The 16779-nt window shown below is 43.4% G+C and overlaps 2 protein-coding genes across 2 annotated transcripts; one reads left to right on the top strand and one right to left on the bottom strand.

Annotated features, from left to right (window-relative positions):
• The first annotated feature begins 3243 nt into the window (after window positions 1–3243).
• On the top strand, window positions 3244–7399 carry atp5l (ATP synthase, H+ transporting, mitochondrial F0 complex, subunit g). Its single transcript, XM_004561683.4, has 3 exons — window positions 3244–3403; window positions 3771–3931; window positions 7208–7399. Exons 1-3 carry the CDS (start codon window positions 3352–3354, stop codon window positions 7304–7306), a joined length of 312 nt encoding a protein of 103 aa, XP_004561740.1. The 5' UTR covers window positions 3244–3351; the 3' UTR covers window positions 7307–7399.
• A 687-nt stretch (window positions 7400–8086) lies between these two features.
• Window positions 8087–13411, bottom strand: ftr82 (finTRIM family, member 82). Its single transcript, XM_004561682.6, has 7 exons — window positions 12240–13411; window positions 10943–11038; window positions 10589–10822; window positions 10191–10350; window positions 10053–10109; window positions 9856–9918; window positions 8087–9297 (listed from the first exon to the last, which is right to left on the bottom strand). The coding sequence occupies exons 1-7, from the start codon at window positions 12828–12830 to the stop codon at window positions 8777–8779; spliced, it is 1722 nt and encodes a 573-aa protein (XP_004561739.1). The 5' UTR covers window positions 12831–13411; the 3' UTR covers window positions 8087–8776.
• Between the last annotated feature and the right edge of the window lie 3368 nt (window positions 13412–16779).

The raw sequence follows: 16779 nt of genomic DNA on the forward strand, positions 1-16779 counted from the left end.
TTTCAACTTTATTTGCATTTTTTCAAACTGTGCTAGAGATGGGCTGATCCGATATTATGTATCTGTCCCCCAGAGCTCGTCAGAAGGCAACACACACGTTGAGCATAACGTGGACCAATCTTGGTCCGCACACGTTGGTTAAAACAGACTTTTTTCTGTGCTAAGTATAAGTACCTAATATCGATAGCTTGCTGTAGGGTTTAAGGCTTAAGCTAAGAAATCTGTACAACTGTGTCCATTGAAAAGCTGTTGATTAGGGTCTGTTTAAAAAAAAAAAAAAAAAAAAAAAAAGGAAAAAAAGAATTGGTGTTGTGTTTGCACCACCAGGCTTATGAAATGGACAAATTCAACCACATAAAAGCTTCTTAGCATTGTTGGGGTTTTGGCTAGGTGAGTATGACTACAACTCCCAGAATGCACCGGACAAGGGAGTGGGCATGGCTCTCTGCCCTGGCCGCTGACATGTTCGCAGCACTGGCAGTCCAGTTACATTTGTAAGAGAAGCTGCAGGTGATATAACAGGTTTTCAGCTCATCGGTTTCATGTTGCCGGGAAACAAACAGAATAAGGAGCACATGACCGCTGCTTCCCAATAATTTATCTGATGCTGACGTCTGTGCCCATCATGCAATCACAGAACGTCTACAAAACAGGAGACATGCATCTGAGAACACAAAACCATTGTTGCAGTTTGTAAAATCAGCAGAGTCCAGACACGGACCGTTTTCCACCTTTTGCAATACTGACTTCCTCAGGATCTATCAAGTTTGTTTTGGGGTTTTTCTTTTTTACAGCTATACTTCCTCAGGATCGTTCGGATAGAGGATTTCCATCCTCTATCCGAACGATAAGGTTGAGATTCAGGCAGCTAAGCATCCCTAAAATCGGAAATGGTAATAAATGTGCGTTAACAGCAGTAGAGTTAGCAAATAAAAGAATAAAAATAATTAAATACAAATAATATTTTTTGAGGAATTTCCCGTTACTGACTCCAATTTCACTCCAGCTGCAGTGCTGTGAAAGTATCTGTGAGAATGGAAAGAACCTATCCAAACTTACCTGTGGGGACAAAAGTAATTGCCCTGCTATCATCATTATTATTATTATTCTTACTATTATGCTGATGCAGGAACATCACCAACACAGGGACACCGTCGCTCATCATGAGAATCGGAGCCGTGGCCTCAACATAAGGTTAAAAATACCTCTGTCACCACAGCCATAAACACACGGTGCAGCCTGACAGATTAAGCTGGTGAGCTGCTGATATTTGGATCTGAACTATTTTACCTGCTTGGTATTTTTTCTTATTTGCATTTAGTGTGACCTGGTGTTGTGCTGCTGGAGTCGTAGTTTCCCTGAGGGGAAACTTGTCCACGTCTGCTTCAGACAAAAATGAATGTTTCACTGGTCCCAGTGAGCACAAAAATTGAGGCAATTTGTGTTTGTTCAGTCTTTTCTTTGTTGTAACTATGCTTCTTGGCTATAAAGGTCTTACTGCTGGAAAGCCCGTTTATTTCCCCTTCAATGGTGTCACGTTTGTAAGGAAAATGTGGGTTGAGCAGCAGAGTTGAGTATGTGGGCTGTGGCCATGAAAAACTCGTCGAATGTTCTCTGCCAATGCCGGACAGCTTATTCTGCTACTGACACTTGTTGGGTGTCATTTACTGAATTCTGAAGATTATCTGCAATTAAACGGTTTATTCTTTTAACAAATAGGGGCCTCAGTAACACGTGGAAGGACCATACACAGCCACAACAGCCTGGCAACTCCTGGTCACGTACTGCGACTCAGCCAGTGTGTGACCAAGGTGGTGTTGGGTTTTAGTTTATTCCCAAAAGAAAAATTAAAAGATATTCTGTAGAAAACATCCTAAACTGTTGTTTCCATAATGTGTCTAAAATCATGTATCACCCCATGTGTTTGCCTGTGTTCTGTGATCGCTACATGGCCTACTTCATTTTAACTGGTGTCCAGGTTGCGTGATGTCAAATTGTCCACAAAGACCTTCAGGTTAGAGTTGGCGAGCGGTGCGCCCTGTAGGTCAGGTCTGGGTGAACAGGCTGCTATAAAATCATGTGGTTAACCATCTGCTGCTGTGGGTTTAACACAGTCTACACAGACTCTACTAAAAAGTCAACCTGTTGTCCTAATGTGGCAGGTCTATGTCAGCAGTGGATGAACTCAGCATTTGGTAGCAAGTGTTTTTGTAAAGTTTTTGTTTCATTTTTAACAGTGATGAGCGGTATGGCCATGTTTATGAGTGTTAGCTGCTTTCATTGCATGTGTGTGTGTTACTAGGTGGGTTAATGCATTCTCTGTCTGTCTGCTGTCTGCCTCTCCTGCAGTGCTGCAGCAGTTCATGGTTGTGAGATGTACATTGTCAGCAGTAGGCCTACTCAGTACTTTATATGGCCCCACCTGTTTGTATGCATGGCTGACAGTGCCAGGGCTCCTAAAAAGACGATGGTTGGATGTCCTGGAGGATCTCCTGGAAGACATGGACCGGGGCATGCAACACTCAATGCCAGCTGGTGGAGGTAATGCAACATTTCATTATTTGCCAACCGCGAATAAAAGCTGGCAAGAAGAAGGAAGCCCGTAGCCAGACATATATTAATCAGTATTACAGTTATGTCAAAATCTACACAGATGCATCAAAGAATACAGCCAACCAAAGCGGGATAGCATTTACTGTTCCTGAATTTAATATCAAAGTAAGGAAAAGGACCAGTGATGGTTTATCAGTATACACTGATAAACCAGTATACACTGGTTTATCAGTGTATACTGGCGAAGGTTTTACAAAATCCAAAGGAAAACAGGAGAAATGAGAAGCACAGGAAGGAACAGGAGAGAGGCGAAGGTTATATCTCAACTTAGATTTGGACACATTGGTCTGAATAACACGTTGCTTTTAATAGAGAAATTCCGTACAGGGAGTGTGACTGCAGTAGAGAACAGGAAACAATAGAACATGTTTTAATGCATTGTCAGAAATATGATGCTGAAAGAAGACAGCTGATCAAAAAGCTTGAAAGTCAAACTGGTTGATTTATTTCGTAAGAATTCGAGTAGTGAAAGTTATAAGGTGATATTTTGGTTTTTAAGTCAGACTCATTTGTTCGGGAGGATTTGATTTTTTTTTTAATTTCAGTCCACACTCCTCACCAGTTGGTGGCGGTAATGCACCATTTTGCTGTTTGCCAACCGCCAATAAACAATATAAAGAAGAAGACTCCTGCGGTTTCTCTTCAGGCAGTTGTGTGGTCAACTGCAGTCGAGGGTCCTTCTATTGGAGGTGACATTTAGCAGAGACGGGGAATAGTTAACATCACAAACGCCTCAAAATGGCACAGGCAGTGCAGAAGTTGGTTGCTAAAGTACCCACCCTGGTTAACGGTAAGCTAGTCTGTTATTTGGACGGGTCCATTAGTGGAGGCTGAGGTAGGCAGTTTTCTCCTCGGTGAGAAGACTTCAGTAGGCCGACGCTGTCAGCGGCACTGTGACCCGGGCGTCAGTTGAATGAAGCAGGTGTAACGTTAATTGACGCTTTCAGACGTAGAAGGCCTTTGACGTTGATATGCTGTGTTTTTGTTGTTTTGACATGTGTTGTGGATAAGCAGGTACATCGGTTTATTTGGTTTGCTCTCAGCAAACACAATCCGCGTAGCTGATGGCTAACGCTACCTGCTAACATCTCAGAAGCTCTGCTGCTAGGATGGCGAATCGATAGCAGCATTTAATGTTCTCTCGCTCTCTCTTTCAGCCGCTGTCACCTACTCCAAACCTCGCCTGGCAAACTTTTGGTACTATGCGCGTGTTGAGCTTGTCCCACCTGCCCCCGCTGAAATCCCTAAAGCCATCGAGGGGGCCACAAACATCATCAAGGGGTTCCAGACGGGACGTCTCGGTCAAACCACAGTGAAGGTACTCGTATTAATCTAAGACACAGGTCATTGTTGTTTATGTAAAAACAACAACAAAAAACACGTCCACGTCTTTTTTAAATTAAACCTGCGGCCGTGGTCGTGCATCTTAACCACAGCAGATGTCACATTATTAATTCCAACCAAAGCCTCTTGTGCTGACTTTACATCGTCTGTCATCTCCTGGATTCATTAACAAAGCAGTAGCTGTAGGACATCATGAAATAAGGACACATTTCTAGCTTCTGATAGTAAAGAAAACCTCTTTCAGACTGTGGGCAAATTGTTGTTGTCTTAAGAAAATATTCAGGATTATTATAAAAGCTGTGGTTGTACACACAGTAATGCACTGAATTTAGTGTGCGTGTGTACATGGATGAGGACAAACTTGAAAGTTTTTAACACAGCCTTTAGTGGTTTGTTGTTGTGTTTTATCTCTCACACGTCTCCTGAGCAAATCCAGCCAATTCTTCTTTGGCAAATCTCTCAAGCTTCTCCAGATGTAATGGATTTCAGTTCAGCCCCCAGATTTTCAGTAGCATTCATGTTAGGCCAGTCAGTAATGTTCACTTTGGTCTTCAGGGGAAAATCCTTCACCAGGAGCAACGTGTGTTTTGGGTCGTAGTCCTGTTGGAAGCAGCAGCAGAGACGTAAAGTTTTGCTGCTGACTACTTTTCTTTCAAAATCTTAACATATCCGTCTTTCTTCATGATTCCCTCCACAATGATAAGATTTCCATCCCCACAGCATAATACTCCCACCAACATGCTTCACTGTGGGGACGGTGTTCTTGGGTTGTACACCTCTGCTGTCTTTCCCCAAACATCAGCAGCTTGTCAGTAACCATAGTATCGTCTCATCTGACCAAAAGACATGGTACAGTATGCATCATCTTCTCCAGGTTGTCTTTAGTATTCTTCAGTCTGGCTTGAAGTGTCTCTTCTGCAGAAGTGGCGTTTTGGTGTGCAGCCTCAAAGTGCGCTCCCGTGCAGGCTTTCAGTGATTGCACTACAATTCCAGACTTGGCTACATCATTAACTTACAGTGGGGCAAAAAAGTATTTAGTCAGCCACCGATTGTGCAAGTTCCCCCACTTAAAATGATGACAGAGGTCAGTAATTTGCACCAGAGGTACACTTCAACTGTGAGAGACAGAATGTGAAAAAAAATCCATGAATCCACATGGTAGGATTTGTAAAGAATTTATTCGTAAATCAGGGTGGAAAATAAGTATTTGGTCACCTCAAACAAGGAAAATCTCTGGCTCTCACAGACCTGTAATGTCTTCTGTAAGAAGCTTTTCTGTCCCCCACTCGTTACCTGTATGAATGGCACCTGTTTGAACTCATCATCTGTATAAAAGACACCTGTCCACAGCCTCAAACAGTCAGACTCCAAACTCCGCCATGGCCAAGACCAAAGAGCTTTCGAAGGACACCAGGAAAAGTATTGTAGACCTGCACCAGACTGGGAAGAGTGAATCTACAATAGGCAAGCAGCTTGGTGTGAAAAAATCAACTGTGGGAGCAATCATCAGAAAATGGAAGACATACAAGACCACTGATAATCTCCCTCCATCTGGGGCTCCACGCAGGATCTCATCCCGTGGGGTCAAAATGATCATGAGAACGGTGAGCAAAGATCCCAGAACCACACGGGGGGACCTGGTGAATGACCTGCAGAGAGCTGGGACCAAAGTAACAAAGGTCACCATCAGTAACACACTACAACGGCAGGGAATCAAATCCCGCAGTGCCAGACGTGTTCCGCTGCTGAAGCCAGTGCATGTCCAGGCCCGTCTGAAGTTTGCCAGAGAGCACATGGATGATACAGCAGAGGATTGGGAGAATGTCATGTGGTCAGATGAAACCAAAGTAGAACCTTTTGGTATAAACTCAACTCGTCGTGTTTGGAGGAAGAAGAATACTGAATTGCATCCCAAGAACACCATACCTACTGTGAAGCATGGGGGTGGAAACATCATGCTATGGGGCTGTTTTTCTGCCAAGGGGACAGGACGACTGATCCGTGTTAAGGACAGAATGAATGGGGCCATGTATCGTGAGATTTTGAGCCAAAACCTCCTTCCATCAGTGAGAACTTTGAAGATGAAACCAGGCTGGGTCTTCCAACATGACAATGATCCAAAACACACCGCCCGGGCAACAAAGGAGTGGCTCCGTAAGAAGCATTTGAAAGTCCTGGAGTGGCCTAGCCAGTCTCCAGACCTCAACCCCATAGAAAATCTGTGGCGGGAGTTGAAAGTCCGTGTTGCTCGGCGACAGCCCCAAAACATCACTGCTCTCGAGAAGATCTGCATGGAGGAATGGGCCAAAATACCAGCTACTGTGTGTGCAAACCTGGTAAAGACCTATAGTAAACGTTTGACCTCTGTTATTGCCAACAAAGGTTATGTTACAAAGTATTGAGTTGTATTTTTGTTATTGACCAAATACTTATTTTCCACCCTGATTTACGAATAAATTCTTTACAAATCCTACCATGTGGATTCATGGATTTTTTTCTTTCACATTCTGTCTCTCACAGTTGAAGTGTACCTCTGGTGCAAATTACTGACCTCTGTCATCATTTTAGGTGGGGGAACTTGCACAATCGGTGGCTGACTAAATACTTTTTTGCCCCACTGTATGTCCTGGCAGTCGTTCTGTGGTCTTGAGACTCTTCTTACTAATTTTCCTTTCAGAGTCCTGGAAATCTTTTGCTTCCTACCTGTGACAGGCTTTTGAACTTGTTGATAATACTTCTCAGTTGCTCTGTAATGCTGTGAGAACTTGGCATGTGTTGATTTTAAAGCTGAGCGTTACAGAGTTCATTCATTGCACAGCAGTAGTTTGTGCTATGGCTAAATGAAAAGTTCCCTTTTTCAGGAGGAGGATGGTAATAAGTCTGCTATTGTGTGCAAATAGTAATAATTAATGTTTTCTATAGAGAAGCGGTGTGATTAGAAACGCCTTCATCTGTATTTAAAATGATAAGAAAAAGCACCTGGGATGTGATGCTGTATTATTGATCACTGTGTGTCGTACAGGAAATGTTAATTCAGTATTTCATTAGTGAGGTCCTTCATCATATTAGTAATTACTGACAGAAATGGATCAAATGATGAATTAATCTGTGAAGTACATCTTAAACCTGTAATTATCCAGAGCAGCAAATAAAATGTTTTTGAATTTCAGGTTGTGTGTGTGAATCCTAATCCTGTACTTTTGATGTTACTTCTAATGCAAATCAAACCTGTGTCCTTGCTTCCTCGCAGGATGCTTTAAGGAACGGGCTGGTGGCCACCGAGGTGCTGATGTGGTTCTACATTGGAGAGTGCATTGGCAAAGGAGGCATCGTGGGCTACAATGTCTAAATTTTGGACTTTAAAGCATTTTTTTTTCTTTTGAGCATTGTGTGCTCAACCTACTCCATGAAATATGGGAACCAGTAAAGCTGTTGTGTTAAATCTGTTTTTGACTCATTAATTTAACCTTATTATTGAATTAATCTGCAGGTTTACTACAAAATGTTATTCCTCTGCTCAAAGCTGAGTTGAACGTGTGTAATCATCGTTACTGTTGCTGTCAGGATTGTGCAAAAACTACCAACATGAAATCATGTGTTGTACTATAACTATCCTGCTGTAGTTAAGTACTTTAATTTTGCAGCACTTATCTGCTAAATGTGAACAGTAGATGAGCTTTCCACTGCCAAACATTGATGCAGACACTCGCTCTGATGGATGCATCAGGGGCAGCTCACGGTTCAGTATCCAAGTGGACTGGATCATGTTCCAAATGGGAGACGAGCTGTGCTGCTGCACTTTAAAGGACTGCGTTTAAACTGGGCTTTATTGTATTTTCTGATGATATGGTGGATTTTTAACATCAACTCTGAGCAGAATAGTGTCACTGATAGGCTGAGGCCTTTTTTTTTCTCTTACGGTTTAGTTCTTACATTCAACCAGCAGGGGGAGCTGCGTGTCAATACTGCACTGCTCCCTCTGTGTAGTTTGAGATTTCAAAGGATGATGTGGAACACACTGCTAGTATTCAACATGAGACACACACACCATTTCTAATCCAGTAATGTGTTTACATTTGGTGATCCTGTCTTCTTTGGCCCAGTTCTGCACACGGCTCACAAGACAAAGCTCTGTTCATTTGAGTTCTTTATTTAAATGCATCAATGTTGTTACAAAACAATTCTCTTTGATAGCAATTATACTCTGCTGTCCATTATGTAAGTAAACATACACAAAATTAAATAAGGGTTAGTTCAAGTGGAAAAACTCATGTGACGACCTTTAGATAATATCACAACACGACCAAATGAAATGACAGCATTCTTGGAACAGTAGTGAAATTATAACAATGCACCTTCATAGTACTCATACCTGTCGTAGGAGTGCAATTTTAAAAGAATTATTCAATAACAATAGTGAACAACCTGATGACATCACAAAACTGACATTGTTAACTTTGTGTAAATCTATAGATGCAAATTATCAGCTAAAATGTTTAAAAGTATGTTATCATATTATCCAGCAGATATCATCAGACGCCAAACAGGATAACACTTTTCTTGTGTGACTATGCAGGAATTGTGTATTTCAATAATACATATATATATATTTGTTAAACTGCCATGAGAATATGATTTGACAGCTACATTCAAAGCTTAATACATGTGGTGTTCAAAAAAAGTGTATAGACATTTGGAAGAAGCATCATAAACCTTAAAAATAAGCTGAGACATTTTATAATGGGTGCAAAAATAGATATTCCAAAAGCACTGGTGTATATTCGCAGAAATCTTTTTAAAACAGCTCAAATGCCAGCGTTCACTTGACGTTGCAGATCCTGACTGACGTTCCGACTCCAAAGCCCGGATAGAGGGGCTCGACAAATTTAGTCTCAAACCTGTGCAGGCGGGTCATGGTGTTGCCTATGCTGTAAAATGCCAACACCCCTGCAGTGTGATCCAGGTACACGCCTATCCGCGGGGAGTGAGGACCATTGGCAGGCTTGTCCACGCGGTTGTGCCACGCTGAGTAACCGGAGTCAGAACAAAGCAGACTCCAGGATTTGTCGTTATAGCCCAGCAGACAGAGCGAACCTTTGCCCTTTCGACTGATGCTCTTATAAGCCACTCCGATGGAGAACTCCCCGCTCCACTCGATCTCCCAGTAGTAGCGGCCTCCAGATAGAGCTTCTCGGCACAGCACCTGGGCAAAGCTATCAAACCTCTCTGAGTTGTCTCCGTAGGACTGCGGCTCCCTGGTGCGGATAACTTTCCTGCTGTTCTCAGAGATGCAAAGCTCCTTGTAGGCCGTGTTATGATCTAATTTCAGTTGGCAGAAGTCTGAAGAAGGAAAGACGACATTGAATCCAATTCAAAACCGTGTGAACAATGTCGAGTTTTTAAAAGTTGAGCCTAATGTAGCTGTTTTACTGCAGAACAGAGCAGTGATCCTCAAATGGATGTGAGGTGCACCTCTGAAATATCTATGCTGTACATGAATTTAAAAAATACCAGTCATAGAGTTCCTGAAACAGACTTAAATCCAGTAAAAATGCCGTTTTTACAAAGTGTTTGTCAGTTACAGATTTATTGTTTCATAACCTGCACGCTGATACACAGCGCTGCACTGCTGCATTTGACCTTTTCATAGAAGTCAAATGTTCTTTGTTGCTTTGAAGTGCTGCCTTATACCATAACTGATACGAGAGAAATGATTGAGGATATTAACCTCCAGCAAGAGACTTCTGTGCCATAAAAAAGTCAATGAGTGAAACGCATTTTCCTGAGATGTCATGAGCACAAGTAAAGCAGCACGCTGCAGTAAAATACAAACTGTCAAACTGACAAAAGTAAAAAAAATGAATACTTGAGTACAAGTTATGTTCCAGAACAACTCACATTTCAGAAAATCAGCTCTGGTCTTTGGCTCTGGGGGAGTGTTGTCCACTGTCATTTCTTTGCCTGCACGTGAAATATCTCTTTGTTAGGTCACGGTGAACTCCATGCGCCCACACAAATGCCTGTAATTCTTTGGCTGGTGTGGTTTTGGATAATAATTAACCTCTTGCGGTTATAAACTGCTATAGGAGCCTCACCTCTGCTCCTTCTGTCCAACGTTCGACTCTCTGTAGTGTAAACCGGGACCTCATTCACTGTAAAGTAGAAGATATACATGATTAGAAACCTGGAAGTTTTACTCTTTGTGTTCAACATTACGTTTGTGCTGCTCACACCTGACTTGGAAATCCTGAGCAGCTCCTCTCTGCCAAACTCCTCGAGGCGCTCCTTAATCTCAGCCACAGCTTTCCTGACAGCCGCGAAGGAGAAGTCGGGGTTCACGGTCACTCTGGGTATGAAGCCGTCATCAGTGGGGGTGCAGAGGTAGTTGAAGTTCTGGTGCAAACATGAGAGCCAATGAGAAATTTGAGGTAGTGTCACGTGGACGGTGACACGTGGGTGCCTGGGTTCTCAGTACTGTGAGTGTTATATTATGGAAATGTATTGATCTGCCCAATTTTTTAAAAAGGGCTCAATATTTCATCACAGTGTCATCGTTAATCACTTATTAATAAGTATCCTGTTAGCCTGATATGACAGCTGTCGACACAGTTTCTTTAAGGCTGCGTGGTACCTGCAGGAAGTGGATGTGGTCCTCAGTGCTGTACAGCTGCTTGAGGCCAGACTCTTTTTTCTTCAGCTCATCAATCTCTTGTTCCAGACGCTCGATCAAAGCCTCGGATTGGCTGAAAGCAGCCTTCTCATTGATTCCAATCAGCTTGCTCACCTCTGACCTCATCCTCTCAATGGAGCGTATCATATCCTCAAACATCTTCTGGCTCTCCACCATGGCTCTGTGGGCGGAGTTCTGGGCAAAGCAAGCAGGATGTCATCGCTCTACAGCCTGATCTTCATCAGCCTGATCTAAACAATCTTGGGAGACTGATCTTGCTTTGTGTAGAAACTGATCCGGTTGTTCAGGCCTTACCTTGAGGGAATCCACCGCAGTCTTGAGCTCCTCCAGCTCCTTCACCCTCTCCTGGCATTTTTGTTTAATCTCAGCTTGGGAGACTCCCAAAAGTTTCTGCAGAATTAAGGAGTATTACAGAGATATGCGTTTTAATAATTTCCCAACCATTTGTGCTCATGCTGGGAGCCAAACTGGCTTTAAGATTACTATCACGTAAAATGCAGCTGAATGTTGTTTTTAAAAAGGTTATGCCAAATGTAAAGCCTGCAAACATTCTTTCTCATCACGGAGTATCGGTGTGGCCCTGTGGCGTCCTTAATAAGCCCCTCTCAAAGATCTTCTTAATACATCCCGCTTTTATCTCAGAGGGAGAGGGGAAAAATCTTTGGAGGAATTCTGGCCATGTCAGGAATGTGAATCTACCAGCGTCTGACTTTTAAAGAGACGTTTCAAGGTGCACGCAGCGCTGACATGCAGAATAGAAGGCTTCTAATTCAGCTTTTACTCGAGCCCACCAACCCATTCTTCAAGATAAGCTTGAGGAATGTGGGGAATCCAGGGAGGGGGAATCAACAGGAGAGGGGGAGGGGAGACGGAGCGGGAGATGGAGTGAGATGTGTTGGACTCAGGTTGTAAATCTTTAGATGAGAGAAACCAGACTCCCCGCCATGTAAAGCCAACAGTGGGATAAAATATGCGTTCATGGCGGCACAGGACTCCTTTAGCCTGCATTAGCTGTAAAAACACTCCCTGATTACTCACACAGCTGCTACATTACAGTATCTATTGACATTCATGTCTATCCCACAGCGTGTTACAGGCAAAGTGAGTCATTTGAATGCACATTGCTCACAGAGATTGAATGTAGGTGTAGAGTGCCTGCACTCCCTGACATTCCTGCACCGCTGCACACTCACTCCCACAGGTGGGAACCAGCGCAGCAGAAAGAAGGCTGCACTTTCTGTGTGTTTATCCCACAGCTGGATCACCGCATTTTCTGGAAAGCCGCTTTCACGACGCCTGTAAGACACGCCTCCGGCCAGTGTCCAGCTAATCACAGGGCTGGATTTGTTTTGGCGGCTGTGAACGCTCGCCAGGGTTGCTGATAGCCTTGGTGAAATGGGTCAAAGTACAATCACCAGTCGCAGTTCAGGGGAAGGAATTGAGAAAAACAGCCTGTTTGCTTTAGCTGAAGTTATTCCAGAGAGGATGTGCTCCTAACCTATCAAAGAAAACATTCAGCTTGCAGTCTCTCTCTCACTTGGTCTCTGTCTGTTAAAAGGAGGCATCAACAGACACTGAGAGTTATTCTTACCTGCTTCTCGCCCCTCTCTGCCTCAGCAGACACGATGTCATGGCCCCTGTGCTCGCTGACTGTGCAGATGGCACAGATACACATTTGATCTGTGCGACAGAAGAGCTCCAGGGACTTCTGGTGCTGTGGGCAGATCTTCCTGTCCAAGTTCCCTAACTCGTCCACAAGCTTGTGCCTCTTGAACGTGGTTGATTCATAGTGTGGCTTCAAGTGCTTTTCGCAGTAGGATGCCAGGCAGTTGAGGCAGGACTTGACAGCCTTTAATTTCTTCCCGATGCAGAAGTCACAGGGCACGTCGTTTGATCCGGCAAAGACGCTCCCCTGGGACGTGCTGAGGTTGAGGTTCAGACCGCTCTTCTTGATCTTCTCTGCCACCATGCTCAGAGTGGCGTTGGGCCTCAGTACAGGCCTCTGGGTGAATGTGATCTTACACTGGGGACAAATGTAAATCCCTGTGTAGTCGGCTTCATTCCAGTAGCCACTGATGCAGTCCATACAGAAGCTGTGGCCGCAGGGGATAGCCACAGGGTCCCTCAGTAGGTTCTGACACAGAGAGCAGCTGAAGTAGTCTGGAGAGGTGTGATCAGCCATTGTGGTGGACTCCAAACAGTCAGCCCTGGAGAAACAGTCAGGGAGAATGCCAGGAGGAGATAGGGATTTCGTCGAGTGTGCCTGAAAGCCCGCCCTCGAGAGTGTGGTACAGCCTGCCAGAGACAGGACCTACTTGTATTTCTAAATTCCAAAAGGTTATTGATTGAAAGCAGGCAAGGCCCCTCCCCCGTCCTGTGAGTACATCGGGCCCTGCCCAGTTCAGATAAGCAGGTTGAACAAGGAGGGAGAGGAAAAAAGAGCAAAGCAGAGAGCAGACAGGAGAGCAGAGAGAGAGCAGAAATAAAGAGAGAATGAATGAAAAGTAAAACACCAAAGTCGTGACAATAAATGTGCAAGAAAATGTTTCCATTTCCCTGCAGCTTCCTCTTCTTTCACTCGCATTTCTCATGTGGCTCATCTGCGGGTGAGCTGCGCACACACTTCTTGGCAGCTGCATTTCCACCTATTGTTGTCCCACAGAATCGCCATTGTCTTAAACCGGTTATAGTCCGACAAACATACATGCAGCCTAAGGTACTGAAGGAATTTCAGGGACCACCCAGTAAACAAACACGCACACGGTTTGAGAATGACCTCAAACGTCTCTGCTCACATCTGTCGTCAGAGAAACACTCATTTAAAAGTTGTAATATTTGTTCTGTAACTGGCCCGACTCGTCCGTTCACTCGTACGTGGCCGTTTGTATCTGCAGATATGCGGCTGGTTTCTGTTTTCAGTGGTAAGAAAACATTCACGTGTCAAACATAAACGCATGGGTGCAAATACTCAAACAGACGCATTCCTGTCGCGTCCAGGTGTTGTTGCGGTAGATGTTTCGCATAGTTGTGTACATATTTCACTCGAGTTACGTGGCAATGCAAAATGTCCCCCTCATAATTCCTGCACGTATTACTGGTTAGAACAAAGCAGGGGAAGAACTCCTGAGGTGACCCGACTCTCTCCACAGCGTGAAGTGTCTGCTGACATCACCGGCCTCTCATTAGCATTTCAATTAGGCCCAATCTGCTCCTACTTACACCAGTGTCCAACTCACAGGCATGTTTCCTGCTTGAAATTACATTGAAAGTACACATTGTTAAAAAAAGAAATACAAACACTCTTTGAACACTGTTTGAAATTAGCTTCAAATAAAATTGTGCAATGTATGTTTGCCTGATCTGCAATCACATGGCAAAGTAATCTTAAGCTTCTAAAAGGTACATTTGCTCCACCTTCAATTCATAGCTTGCATTACTTCATACACGAGGTAGTTTCACCTCTCCGTATTTGGTCAGGTTTCTGATAAGCCAGTTTTCCTTCCTTCCTCCAGAGTAAAGGGAGCATTGTGCTTACAGATTAACCACCTGTTTTTGGACAGCACGACTGCCAAAGGGGAAAAATCTTTGAATCAAAGTTTTAAATGAGCGTGCTTGCTAGAAGAGTGAAAACTTAACAGCACAAGTTTGGTCAAATGTATCCCGTGCTCCGAGGAAGCCAATCTGAAGCATAACAGTGTTTACAGTCAGTTTTATTAAGGTTTGAGCAGACGCCCACTTTAAAGAGTGGCAGGCTTGTTATCAGGCTGTTTTCTCCAACAAAGCAGACCGAAACTCCGCAGTCATCCACAGTCATATATAGTCCAAGTTCAAGGGGAAAGGTCACCCTTTATAAAAGTGCAGCGAGCATGGTTTCTTCAAGGTGAGCGCAGGAGAGCGCTCGCTGTTTGATCAAAGGAAACGAGTGAAATGAGAGCTTAAAAAGTGAAAATGCAGGCATCGGTCATCAGTGCATACACAAGATTTCAGTGAAAAAGACTGTTGCAAGATTCAGAAGAAATGTTGCTTGACAGGATGCATAACTCAGATAGGGATGATCCAAAACGTAGAACAGCGTTCAAAGTGTCTAACAGCTCGTTCTGCGGCTCAGAACTGCATTCCCGTGTTTTTTCATTTGTTGTGGTAATGATAAGGATGTAGAGATGTGCACATCCTTTGTTATTGTTATGATATAAAGTTTTGGTTTGCTCGAAAGTGAGTCCTGAAAAAAAGAAGGGAACGGTATCAAATCCTTACACGATCATTGTTAGGCGCTATTTTAGGTCGTGATGCAGCTGAACTGCTTATAAGGAAACCTGCAGCCAGCAGCGAGCCACGACAAGAACATCAGCAGAACGTAAGGCTGGAGTCGGGGGATAAGGAGAGAGCGACGGTCTGTGGCCAGCAGCAAAGCCTCGGTGGTGTCTTGTTGTCGCCTCTTCAGTGAACCTGCCAAAGATTCACAATGGTTTATGCTCCCATGCTGACATCCTCACAGCTGAACTTTGTGTCATGATGCTCGAGGGCCCTCTTTTTGAGCAACGCGGAAAAAACTGAATCACAAAGTCAGAGAACTTTAAAAGAAGCTAAGATCTCAGCGCTCTCTGTTTCTACACCCCTGTAGGGAGAGGTCGAGTCACATGGAAGGAATAAACTCTGACAGATGCTTATTTGACCTTTTTGCTCCGATCACTGTGTTTGTTGGAACTGGATAACGGGCGCATGAAAAAACAAAACTATGCACAGATGACAAAGTGAAATATCGTCTCGTAGCTCCAGACAGTTTTTCTCCTCCAAAGAATCAAACAAAGAAATTTTTTTGTTTTATGGAAACGAAATCAGAAAACAGAAAATCTGCCATCAGGACAGACATGCTTTCTATTGCATCACTAGCAGTTCTGTCGTCAGTTTAAAAGGGTGTGTTGCATGTCACTGGCATGTAATCAGATTACAAACAGATGAGCAGTGTTACAGAGCACAAGTTACAGACTGTCCTAAAATGATTCAGCGTAAAATAAGAAATGAAATTAAAGAAATCCTGTGAAAAGTATCTATGTAACTTTACCCTAAACTAACACTGACTTTAAATAAGTTAACTGCAGAGAAGAGTGATGGAAATCCTTTGAATGCCAATGAACTTGAAATAAAATAAGTAACTTTTGCAAACCAGAGATTACATAAAGATATTTGTGATGCTTTTTCCAATATCAGTTCACAAAGTTTTGAATCACCTCCAGTGAGGAGCGTAACCACAGCCAGAGCAGCTTTGGTTAAATGCTACGTGTGGTCATACATGTCAGCTGCAGTTACTGTTGTTCACAGCCGACCCTGTAATGCTGTTTAGACCCTGCTGGCTCTCACACAAAGGAATCTTTTAAGCAGGCTTTCTTGGCCCTTCTGTTATCTCGGCTATCAAGTGTAGTTGCATTCCTATCCGACACTGAAACTCCGGCCGGGAGGCGTGTTCGCCGTAAAGTAAAATATACAGAGGGAAGGATTTTGTGTGTGTGCAGAAGATGATACATTATTAAATACTTTAGCTTCTTACTGGTGGAAACGTTACAGTTGAGTTCGTGTATATGAGAACTGTGGCATCCTGTCAGAGGAAATCAGTGGCAAAGCAAAGTAAACGCGGTTAATAATTAACTGGTCACGGGTGAAGTCAACTTTAGCAAATCCAACAGACTGAATCTGACCGGAGCTCGCAGAAGGTTTTACTCACTCGTTTACATTTGATGCCATTTTATTTATTTTATTATTACACATCTTATTCCCTGAAATGTGTAACACCTGTTTTATGGCTTTTCTTTCACTTCTGTTAAAAAACAAATAATGCTTCAGTTCCTGTGAATATTACGTGGTATCCTTTGATTACACATCGTTGCTGCTCAAAATTTCCTATCTTAGTTTGGACCTTTTGTTTTTTTACAGTGTCAAAATGTAATAAATGGAAACTACAACTCTTTGGATCAAATATTTTCAGATCGCACATATCATTCATTTTCTCAGCATTCTGTAACACGTGGATCTACTCATTGTGTCCTTTTCTTTCTCCGCCCTTGTTTTACTGGTTTCGGCTTAACCTGTTTATCCTCCCTCTCTGTTTACTCTATATAAGTTGCACCCGCACTACC

Source organism: Maylandia zebra, linkage group LG10 (genome assembly GCF_041146795.1).
Source record: "Maylandia zebra isolate NMK-2024a linkage group LG10, Mzebra_GT3a, whole genome shotgun sequence".
Classification (NCBI taxonomy): Eukaryota; Metazoa; Chordata; class Actinopteri; order Cichliformes; family Cichlidae; genus Maylandia; species Maylandia zebra.

What these genes read in the sequence shown, in the direction of transcription:
- atp5l (XM_004561683.4), top strand. Translation starts at nt 3,352, where the DNA reads ATGGCACAGGCAGTGCAGAAGTTGGTTGCTAAAGTACCCACCCTGGTT. An exon ending in AGTACCCACCCTGGTTAACG is followed by an intron (nt 3,404 to 3,770) that starts GTAAGCTAGTCT and finishes TCTCTCTTTCAG; the next exon opens with CCGCTGTCACCTACTCCAAA. An exon ending in TCGGTCAAACCACAGTGAAG is followed by an intron (nt 3,932 to 7,207) that starts GTACTCGTATTA and finishes GCTTCCTCGCAG; the next exon opens with GATGCTTTAAGGAACGGGCT.
- ftr82 (XM_004561682.6), bottom strand. Translation starts at nt 12,830, where the DNA reads ATGGCTGATCACACCTCTCCAGACTACTTCAGCTGCTCTCTGTGTCAG. An exon ending in GCTCAGGATTTCCAAGTCAG is followed by an intron (nt 10,110 to 10,190) that starts GTGTGAGCAGCA and finishes TCTACTTTACAG; the next exon opens with TGAATGAGGTCCCGGTTTAC. An exon ending in GTTGGACAGAAGGAGCAGAG is followed by an intron (nt 9,919 to 10,052) that starts GTGAGGCTCCTA and finishes TTTCACGTGCAG; the next exon opens with GCAAAGAAATGACAGTGGAC.